The sequence below is a fragment of the Pinus tabuliformis genome, chromosome 8 (genome assembly GCF_031772625.1).
Source record: "Pinus tabuliformis cultivar Carrire ecotype Pingquan chromosome 8, CPIR1, whole genome shotgun sequence".
Lineage (NCBI taxonomy): Eukaryota > Viridiplantae > Streptophyta > Pinopsida > Pinales > Pinaceae > Pinus > Pinus tabuliformis.
This window is the reverse complement of record NC_142294.1, coordinates 235,612,644-235,624,776: the sequence shown is the minus strand read 5'-3', so window position 1 is coordinate 235,624,776 and position 12,133 is coordinate 235,612,644. Positions and strand designations below refer to the sequence as shown.

General features: G+C 34.3%; 1 protein-coding gene and 1 pseudogene across 1 annotated transcript; one reads left to right on the top strand and one right to left on the bottom strand.

The window, feature by feature from the left end:
• Window positions 1-5,628: 5,628 nt before the first annotated feature.
• Window positions 5,629-8,839, bottom strand: LOC149234999 (putative metal-nicotianamine transporter YSL12). Its single transcript, XM_089368428.1, has 7 exons — window positions 8,736-8,839; window positions 8,189-8,363; window positions 7,916-8,084; window positions 7,452-7,624; window positions 7,222-7,319; window positions 6,934-7,068; window positions 5,629-6,397 (listed from the first exon to the last, which is right to left on the bottom strand). Exons 1-7 carry the CDS (start codon window positions 8,837-8,839, stop codon window positions 5,722-5,724), a joined length of 1,530 nt encoding a protein of 509 aa, XP_089224554.1. The 3' UTR covers window positions 5,629-5,721.
• LOC149234998 (protein STAY-GREEN, chloroplastic-like) lies at window positions 8,838-10,161 on the top strand (annotated as a pseudogene).
• The last annotated feature ends 1,972 nt before the right edge of the window (window positions 10,162-12,133 follow it).

Below are 12,133 nucleotides of genomic sequence, written 5' to 3'. Positions count from 1 at the left end.
GATGTGTGTTCTTGAGTGATTTTACATGAGCCATTATATCACCTTGTAGGCCCACATAGGAAGAGAAATATTGTGATTATCTTTTGGAGGGATTTTTAGATGTGAATGTCCATTATAGAAATTAATGTTAAGTATATCTTAATTGAAATCATGGAATAATTCCATAATTTCATATAAGAGTTTAAAGTCTAGGATTTTTTTTCCTCATTTATTTACTGAGGAAGATGTATAATTCTTATCTGTTTTAAAAATAGTTCAATATTGTAGGTTTTAACCCTATACAAAATTACTTGTAACAAATACAACAAAAACATTAAATATACAATTTCAAGAACATAAAAATATGCACAAAGATTTATGGTCAAACCCAAAACTCAGAAAACCAGATTGAATTCATTATATTCCTTTCAAAGATACAATCCATTATATACATAGCAAAACATTCATAAACCCCAATCCATTAACCCTATATTATAGCATAACCATAGTTCCCTTGACCACAAAATAAATTGAGAAAACGAGGTTGAATTTTCATTATATTCCTTTCAAATATACAATCCATTATATACATACCAAAACATTCAGAAACCCCAATCCATTAACCCTATATTATAACATAATCATAGTTCACTTGACCACACAATGATTAACAAACACGATATGCAAGAAAAGGAATTGGAAAAAAAATTGTTGTTAAAATATTTTGCTTTATAGTAAAAACAAGATTTGTAGAGATTTGTATTGCTTCCATACTCATATTTTTATTTAAAAAAATTATGGACATATATCTAGAGAAATTAGGTGTTTTTACTAATTGCATATACTTGAAAATTTCAGGCAAACTCGTATAATGAGCCATTTAATGAATCACCATGATTTGTAGAGTTGGTAATTAATTTGGGGAAAATTATTATATCACCAAAAAAAAATTTAGTGGTCTTTAGTCTATCATAATTATTCCACAATCAAGCGAATAGACCACCACTCTTTCTAAGAACATACAAGTATGATTTTACAGAAAACATAGACTCTAAAATATAGTACTTTCTTTTTTTTTCACCATAGCAAATCAAGAAAATTTGTTTTTGTCTCATAAGCTAATCCAATTAACCCCCATAAAATGTTAATTAGAAATAATAAATAGGGTTTAGGGAGAACTAGGGTTAGTGCAAATTTTTATACGTCACATGATATTCACTTATTGTTCAAATCCCATCTCCCTTCGGGCTACAAATACTAATAACATATCACAAAAATATTGTTTCCAAATCAAAGCTTGAGTTGAACTTTATACCAAAAAAATAACTAATAGCAAAGAGGCGAAGTCATCTATGTTTCACTAAAGTCCTTCCCTTTAGGTTTCAAACCACAACAAGATTAATAACCTTTTATATTTCTCCCATCCTTTGGCTTAAGTTAGTGTGGATAGTGAAAACCATACTCTAGTAGTTAATGTTAGTATTGACATAAATTAATTCCTTATCAAATTCTTTGAGATAATATTGAAAATTGATTTTGGTTAGTGCATATCCTAGTGCAAAGCAATGAGAAGTTTACATACATCAAGCATATTTTCCCATTAATAGTATAAGAAGCTAATATAATAATTTTCAAGGATTCATATAAATATAATCATAAATGAGATGTTGTAATATGCAAGGTAAATAGTGCTCATAAGGGGCCTTGTGTTCCCTGTCAATACAATTGACATCAACCCTATCATTTCTCATACTTCTCTAAGATTCATTTTTTTTTTGTTTTTTGTTTTTGTATACATCTTAAATATTTATTATTCCAAATTTTTAGATGAAAGAATATGTATAGGAATGACATTTATCAAATCTAATGTTCAATATGTTCTAATTCCTTATCAATGGAGAAACATATGAAATATCATGGCATGATAAATGGTCCACATCTTCTAGTTGTGGTGGTCTTCACCTCTAGTAGGTTATAATACCCACCCCCCCCCCAAAATATAAATCCTTAATAAGTACAAGAACACAACCTCCAATGGAATATCGCCATCTCCCCAAAAGGTTATAATGTCATAAGGAATAATTCACTCCCTTGGCTATAGTATCAAAACACTTCGAATGGGCTAATGTAGGACATTGTGGCTTGCTAACTAGTGAATGCCTCTAATGATAAATTAGTAACTTCATACAAATGCACCTCCCTACAAGGTTAGAATGTTCATAAGAACTCTACCCATTTTTGCCATGGTACTACCACATCCCTAGTAGTGGAAATTTTGTAGTTCCACCAGAATTTAAAAATGTCACCTTCCATGTGCTACAATGTCTCTTAAATTCAAATCAATGCACCTCCCCATGGGTTTGTAGTCTGGTAAAATCCTACACCATGCACTGGTTCAGGTATGCATACCTCCATTAAAATAAGGTGTGATATGGTCCAATATCTTCAAGCAACAAATACTTTCATATTGGATTTCAGAGATCTGTGGTTTGTGCTTTTTGAATCTTTGACCAGAGAATCCAAAGTAAGAGAATTTTTACACCAACGTTTCAAATCCCAAATGGGATCCATCATTAGGGTTAAGAGAAAGATGATAAAAGAAGAGCAAGATGGAAGAAATAAATACTCATGAGGGAATGAATATTAAAGGAACAGCACAGGTCGGCAAGAAAGATTTATAATGAAACTTAAATTTAATTTTAATTTTTATAAATTAATATCATTTATTTAATATCTATAAAACAAAATCTTTATATAACCTAAAATCTATATTAATATTAATATCTATAAAACCTAATATATATATTAATATTAATATCATAAATACTAATATCTATATAACATTAATATTTATAAAACTTAATGTCTATATAACTTAATATTTATAAAACTTAATCTCTATATAACTTAATATTTATATAACCTAAAATCTATATTAATATTAATATCTATAAAACTTAATATATATAATAGTATTAATATCTATAAAACCTAATTTCTTTTCTAATATCTATATAAATTAATATTAATATAACCTAAATTCTATATTAAATTCTATATTAAAATCTAAACTATATTAAAACCTACATTAATGTCTAAATTATATTAAAATCCATGCTTGCAATTATATTAATAACTAGAGCTTTAATAGAATATATATAGCCTAATAACAAAATTAATATTAAAATCAAAACTAGGCTAAAATCTATAATAATATTTATATTAATATGTAAACTTATATTAATATCTATATTAATAACTATCTTAATGTCTAAGCTAAATAATATCTAAAATACTTTCATATTTTCATTAAATATTTTTAAATAAATAAGAAGACAATAACTAATATACTCAAAGACATTCTATAATTATCAAAGTAATTTGAGAATAATGTATTCAATATTTCCATGAATTGTCATACATGATCTCTTGTTCATGGAATAGCATTGAATAATGTTATTCGTTGAATATATCATCTCATCAATAAAAATCATTGAATAACCATCTAACAACCCCTGTTGAAAATCCATGTAATAAAGTTAATAAAAGAAAAATTATACCAAGGTCATGGGACATGTATTCCAAACTTAATGTTGGACGAAAACATAGTGATGGGGATAGGGATAGGTGTCAACTTGGGTATCTCTCCCTGAAAGCACAATGAGTGAATAGGGCAGATTGCACTTACCAGTGCGGCCATATTTCAGATTTTTTTCAGGAAGAAAAAGCAAGATAGTCTTATATTCATATAAGAAGATTACATAATGCTAGATGCATATGCAGAAAAATTTTTTTCAGGAAGAAAAAGCAAGATAGTCTTATATTCATATAAGAAGATTACATAATGCTAGATGCATATGCAGAAAAGTGGACAAAGCCACTTACAACAATACTCCATAAGAAGTATCCAGAAATGCCTAATTTGCATAACAGTGCCCAATATAAACCTCAAAATAATGCTAGATGCATATGCAGAAAAGTGGACAAAGCCACTTACAACAATACTCCATAAGAAGTATCCAGAAATACCTAATTTGCATAACAGTGCCCAATATAAACCCCAAAAGGCCAATATTGCACATGAAGAGGCAACCCATCTATTACAAGAAAAACAACATAATAGTGCAGAGGTGCAGGAGATGGCACCAATGCACCATGCAGCCAAGCTTCAGAGGATAGAAAAAGAGAACATAAAGCACTAGATCTGTTCGCCCAATGCAGGAGATGGCACCAATGCACCATGCAGGCAAGCTTCAGAGGATAGAAAAAGAGAACATAAAGCACTAGATTTGTTCGCCCAATGCAAAAGGAGAGGCACAAAAAGAGGAATAGAGCACCAAAGGTAGCCACTCCTTCCCGAATACGAAAAACAGAGGTTCATATTTATTAAAAGAAGATTCTGTTTATTAATTTCAGATTTATTAAAAGAAAATTTTGTTTATTAATTTCAGATTTATTAGAAAAAGATTTTGTTTATTGTTACTATATTTCAGATTTATTAAAAGAAAATTTTGTTTATTATTTTAAGATGATTTATTAAAAGAAGATTTTGTTTATTATTTTCAGAGGATTTATTAAAAGAAGATTTTGTTTATTGCGATCATATTTCAGATATTTCAGATTTATTAAAAGAATAAGCCAGGGTGTAAAAATATTAACCTCTCCCAAAATATTGAACTTCTCTCAAAAACTTCTGAGTCTGGTTAATTCATCTCTTTCTCACAAAACATTTATAATTAACTTTTAATTCATCTCTTTCTCACAAAACATTTATAATTAACTTTTAATTCGAAATAAAATAATAGAAAATATATTTTTATTCATTTAGTCTACAAAATATTCAGATTGTAACAACTTTGAATTCGAAATAAAATAACAAAAATATATAGTACTCATTTACTATACCTAGTAAGATAGGATCGTGTTTCAGAAGAAATAATACATATCATAAACGTTTCTTTATTCACTCGAATAATGAGTGAACGAAAGTTTCCAGTTTATTTAATCAGGGGAAGATTGCAGTTACCATTGAGGCCATATCGATCATGAGGTTTCGGATTATGGGAAAACTCTCTGCAAATTTTCCGTTACCCGTCATACTTTTCAACTTGCATATCTCTCCCAGATCACAGTCTCAAACATTTATTTATTCATTCCAATAATAATAATGAGCGAATGAATGTTTCAGATGTGATCAAGGGCAGATTGCAGTTGTCAACGATCATGGGAAAACTCTCTAAAATTCCCCATTATCCGTCATACTTTTCAACTCGCATATCTCTCCCAGATCACAGTCTCAAACATTTATTTATTCATTCCAATAATAATAATGAGTGAATGAATGTATCAGGCGCAGATTGCAGTTGTCGACGATCATGGGAAAACTCTCTGCAAATTCCCCGTTACCTGTCATACTTTTCAAGTCGCATATCTCTCCCAGATCACAGTCTCAAACATTTATTTATTGATTCCAATAATAATAATGAGTTGAATGAATGTTTCAGATGTGATTAGGCAGATTGCAGTTGTCGACAATCATGGGAAAACTCACTGCAAATTCCTCGTTACCCGCCATACTTTTCAACTCGCATATCTCTCCCTGATCACAGTCTCAAACATTTATTTATTCATTCCAATAATAACAAGGGAGCCACTGTTGTAGTGGTAGTCCCTGCTGGGGTTGAGAAACTCCAGTTGTTTGAGTTGCCACGAAGAATAAAATTAAGGTTTCAAGCATTTACATCATATAAAAGAAACGTTAACCATGTATCCTGCCAGTACGCCGCCATCGTCCTTTCCTGCCCATGCTCCGAAGATGAAGATGGCTAGTTTCCCATATGTTGAGACCAAGATCCAATCTGTGAGCCCACATCCATATGCATTGGATAATGAAAACACAGGTGCCACTGTGTATGCCACCAGAACAAAGTACCATTTCAGAGGATGAAAAATCTGTGGGATGACTCCCATGGATATAGCAGCAAGGGCCACATACACAGCTCCGGCCACCCATAGGGGTATGCTGTCTTTCATAAACATCTCATTCCGCCGCTGCTCATCATAGGGTATTGCTGCATCCCCTGGTGCCTCATTCCCATCACTGTTAACCACTGGAAGACCATTGCGGTTCCTCCTTTCTTTCCTTTGACTATAGAGATTGGTCCCACTGATGACCATGATTTTGAAGAAATTGTAGAGTCCATCGCCCAATATGAGAGCAATGGACACAAAGACCCTGTAACCTTGAAGGCCCTGCATACTGGTGTCAGCGGCAGTGTACCAGTCGCCCTTGTGGTTATGTATAAGAGGCCACATGAGACCCCAAGAGATGACTGCTCCAAACAATATGGACAAGTTTACCAAGTGAGGACAGATCATCCCAGCTCCTATATATGTCGAGCTGAAGTCGAAGAAAAATCTGCAATACACCTAACATCAAAATTGTAAGTAATAAAAGAAATCAGTGGATTTCATTTGAAATTTGCTATAAAGATAATTTCAGTCATCCTTATTTTGATTACCAATTTTGGGAATCAGACTGACATAAGTGACATTAATTTCTAGATATTTCTCGAAAGTTAAGTCAAATAAGCACGTTTTTAAAGGTTTTGGTAATTTTCATCAAAAAAACCGTTGAAGTTAACAGATTTTGAGAATATACTAAAATCTATACAAATAACAAATAAATCAAACAAAACCATGTTCTGCAGCCTCCTTGGCCTCTTTCATTAATCTTCTCAAATGAAAACCTAAACCTCAGTAACCTAAACCTCACTAATGTTTATATATTCTAAAATATTTCCCATATCTGCAATCCAAATAAAGATGTCCACAAAAACAAACTAAAATTATAATAGCTTTCCTCGCTAATTAAATTGGGTAACCAAACAAATAAACTCTCATCAACCCATTCAATATAAGTCAACGAAAGCCATATCCAACCCAAATACATACCTCTGATCCCGAGCTTTTAATCCAAAAGTAGGAAACTGCTGAAAGCCACAATCATCGCCAGCTGTGAAAAACCACTGAAAGAAACCCCAGAGAAAACTCAACGTGAAGAATTTTCCAAGAGATCTGACTTGTTTCCTGCGATATTTGAGGGCAATGGAGGGTAAGAAGAAAAATTCATTGATACTTAAAAGTGGGGATGAACTAGGCTGTGAATATATCCATTTGATCAAGTTCAAACATTTGTAATGTTTCGTTAGTTATACTATTCTGCCATTACATTAGCATTACCTGGCTAGCTTGTCTCCCTGAGGAGTGTGGAATCCATTTATGAGAATAGCTGTTGCTGTACCACTTGGATAGGTGAGCTTATAATCTATCACCATTATCTAATAAGCAGCCAAGAAGAAAGCCAAAAAAAATTGAAATTCACATTCACTGCAATAAATACCAAAATAATAAAAAACATAAAATTTCCAAATCAAAACTACACTCATTCTTAGGAATCCAAGTTTCATTACCTTCCGAAGCGGTACCACAGCTAACAGTCCTACAAAACTCACGACAAAAAGAAAACCAATAATCCAACTAAGACTTGGATCTTTGACATTCTCTGCAGTATTCCCAGGGGTAGTTATATCTGCCTGTTCATAGATCTTTCTGCTCATACCCAACAAATATGATCCAAATCCCCCTGCCATTATACCCAATTCAGAAAACCAAAATGGAATAATATTTCATGATGAAAAGTTTCAGACTCATCCATACATACCGTTGAATGCAATCCCATAACAATCCACCACACAGGTTTGAATCACGGTATTATTTTGTCTGGTGAATGGAGTCTTCAACAACCCGATCTTGTCGAGGAATTTGGTCCATATTTTGATGAAAAATAATCCCAACAATCCGGCAGAAACATTGAGAGAAGGGATGATTCCGGTGGTGAGGTTCAATTTCATGACAATTACACAAAACATAATACCCAGCACCATGCTCACAAACATTGCTCTGAATGTGATCTGTTCTGACCAAGGAGTCACCTTATTCTCGTCAAAGATTTTCTCTATGCTCAGCTCTTTCTGTTCAATCTTACTCGACGTTACATTGTTGTCTTCCCAGTTAGCATCGCCAGATCTTATTTCTTTGCCATTCTTCACATGATAAACTCTTGTTGTTTTGTTCTAACGATCAAGGTTGTTGACCAGACCTTGTAGCCATCAATTCCTCCTCTGCTTGGTGATGCATTTGATCAAACAGTGCAGTAATTATAGGCTTCAGAGATGTCCTGAGAGAGTGCTCCAGAACGCTCTCGAGCACTTGCACTTGAAACCCCAGTACTTGCACCTGGCTTGGCCCTGCACTTGAAACCCAAGTACTTCGTCCCTAGTGCGAATTGATTTACTCGACAGAAATGAAAGAGAATGCAAAACCTGTAATGAAAGAGAATGCAAAAACTGTAATGGATGTAGAGATGTACCTTTGCAAAGGACACTTGGAGTGCATGCAGAGTTGTCACATACAAAGTCATAATAAATCACCACGTTTTATGCTGTGCGCCACAAATTTACCATTTGTCTAACTCTTTGGGCCCACTACCCTACAACTTGTCTCGCATGCGATAGCTCAAACTGCAAGATGGACAACTTGTCTTGCCTTCATCTTGGTTGGAATTCTAATTCCTTAACCAACCTCGCTAGAGTGCAAGAATATTGCCATATTCCTCTAGCTTTGATTACAATAATCCACCCCATGCACTTTTGTTATTGAATCTACTCTCAACACTGCGTCCACTGCAGCTCTACCCGCCTTTACAGGTGTTGTCTCTCATGTTATCTATGCTTATGACCGATGACCTCGCTACTGCAACAACTTCAACTTCCGAAATATAATCAGAAACCCTAGCCATGGTGGTAGCAACATTATTTGTTGTAAAAACACAACAATGTTACTCCTTTCCCCATTCCGGTGGGCGGATTTCATCTGCACCACAGAATCCACAATATTAGTTCACAAGGAAATCAAAGGTAAAGTTTTCCTTTAGATTTCTGGATAGCAGGAGCACTTGGAATGCTCTGGTTGACTATCAATTACAGTCCAATAATAGACATCGAATTAATAGCAGCTTACCCCGACCTAGTAGTACTCGTATGGTAATCTTAGTGATTCACCGCGGCAGATATTTTTCCATTATGCTCTGTTAATTCATTGATTATGAGGACTGACTCTTGGCATTGGTTTGGTAGGGCGGGAGATTGTTTGGGCCTACAGTCTTCTAGGCATCGAAGCTCAAGGCCCTATTTCTTAGAGCACAGGAAGAGAATCAGCTGGGGCATTTTCCGAGGATTTATACGCTCACACACAGCGACATCATGGCCAAGTTAACGTTGGCTATTTCTCAAACAATCAATAAATATCAGGCCGACCCATGTTTTGTTTTGCTGAATATTTTGAAAATAGGATTTTTATAGCTTAGAAGTTTAAAGCCTGTGATTTCTTTATATATGTGCACAAAATATGATTTTATGGCTCAGAAGTTTAAAGCCTATGAGTTCTTTATATATGTGCACAAAATAGGATTTTTATGGCTTGGAAGTTTAAAGCCTTAAACCTTTTATTGGCTTCGACCAAGAACTCGCCTTGCTCGGTCTTGGCTATAAAGCTTTCTAAAAAAACCAATGCGGGAGCGTATTATCTTATCTAAAGATGCCTGACCATGCGAGAGATTAGGGGTCCATTGATATGGTGTTTCCCATTGTATTACACCCATTCTCGGCATCCGCTTAGATGCTTTCAGCAATTCTTCCATACCAACTTGGCTGCCCAGGGCTACTTACCTTTTGCCTTACCTTTTTGCCAGGAGCCAATAGGCCTTACCTTTATATATGGCTCAGAAGTTTAAAGCCTGTTATTTCTTTATATATGACCACAGTTGCAGGGATGGTATAACAGGTTACAGAGAGACGAAGTTCTTGCGCAGTGGAAGAAATGTCAGCAAAAAATGTCTCTGCACGTTCACTGTCATATAAGCGGAGGGCATTGGCTCCTGGACGCCATTGCCAGACTTAGATTTTACATCTTCCGCAAGGAACTGCCTGTGGTACGCCTCTTATTTTCCTTCATTTCTTTGTTTTTTTTAAAAGATTTCAAGGTATATTTGCAATAAATTTTATTAGCCTTTTGTATAACCTTTCAAAATGAAAACATATATACCATTTTGAAAACAGATATACCAAGGAACGAAACAGGCATACTAAGGATCTGGAGCGCGTCCAAAGGCTGGAATTGGAAACTTGCAGACTCTTCTGGGTAGGTGGTGAAAAAACGACAACGAAATAGTGAAGGAGTGGCCCTAGTTTCTGCTTAAGTCTTCTGCGCCGACTATCTTTTACTGTGCCAGAGTTGCATGCTAATAGCCATGTGGAAGGGGCCTTGATAGACATGTGGAAAGGGCCCTGAAAAGGCCTCAAAGTATATTGGCTGGCTACAAAAGCTTTGATATAAATAAATTACCTGCATAAAATACTTTACCTGTGAAAACTTACGATAAAATAACTTGTCCCGTCTGAAAGGGCCTCAAAGTATATTGGCTAGTTACAAAAGCTTTGATATAAACAAATGCCCTTCATATAATACTTAACATGCGCAAACTTACGATAAAATAACTTGTCCCCGCTAAAATAAAATAACATCGGGGCAACTGAAGCTTGTAATAAGACCTTGAATTCAAAAGTTTGGTTATAAGTTAGTGAAGCTTGTAATAAGACCTTCAATTCAAAAGTTTGGTTATAAGTTTCTTACACCAAAATTTCCAGGGATAAACTTTGGTTAAATTTTGATAGCGTACAATTTTTTGTTGGTCAAAGGACTGATTAATGGTTGGTCAACGGCGTATCGATTGCTAGAGTCTCTGCATTGCCGGAGGCAGGGACTAATAATGAGTGAATGAATGTTTCAGATGTGATCAAAGGCAAGGACTAAAAATGAGTGAATGAATGTTTCAGATGTGATTAGGGGCAGATCGCAGTTGTCGACGATCAACGAAAAACTCTCTGCAAATTCCCCATTACCAGTCATACTTTTCAACTCGCGCATCTCTCCCAGATCACAGTTTCAAACATTTATTTATTCATTCCAATAATAATAATGAGTGAATGAATGTTTCAGATGTGATCAGGGGCAGATTGCAGTTGTCGACGATCATGGGAAAACTCTCTGCAAATTCCCCATTACCCGTCATACTTTTCAACTCGTATATCTCTCCCAAATCACAGTCTCAAACATTTATTTATTCATTCCAATAATAATAAGTGAATGAATGTTTCAGATGTGATCATGGTCAGATTGCAGTTGTCGACGATCATGGTAAAACTCTCTGCAAATTCCCCCTTACCGGTCATACTTTTCAACTCGCATATCTCTCCCCGATCACAGTCTCAAACATTTATTTATTTATTCAAATAATAATAATGAGTGAATGAATGTTTTAGATGTGATCAGGGGCAAATTGCAGCTGTCGACGATCTGCAAATTTCCCATTACCCGTCATACTTTTCAACTCTCATATCTCTCCCATATCATAGTCTCAAACATTTATTTACTCATTTCAATAATAATAATGAGTGAATGAATTGTTGGGAATTTTTTGGTAAATTCCGAAACAAAATCATTGAACAGAGAACAATGCTCTATTTTCTTTCATTCTTTACACTGTTGTGTAAGAATTTCTTACATTTACTGCTATAAATGTAATTCCTTACATATGTTGCTTCATTTTCTTTACATTGCATTTCAACCAACCAAAAAAAAATTCATATGCTGCTGCGTATTTGCATTACAATGCCCATTTTCCCTCTGCGTATTACACTACATACATTACATATTAAAAAAAAAACAACATTACCCTCACGCTGCTCTGTGAATTGGGTTTTCATTCTCCACAAAAATGATTCTGCGCTGCCCCTGTTTTCTTCTTCGCACTTCTATGCATATTACATTGCATATACAATACATAATAAAACAAACATTACATGGTTTTTACCTATGCTATACTCACGTGAGAATTAAAAACAATATAATTAAAACTTGTACCTACTATCTACCAATCACAATTACATTTCATTTAATTTCTTTGTTGACAGAACCAGCGGTCAAAACACAAAAACTTTCACGTCACGTCATGTTCAGGCTTGTATGCATCTTT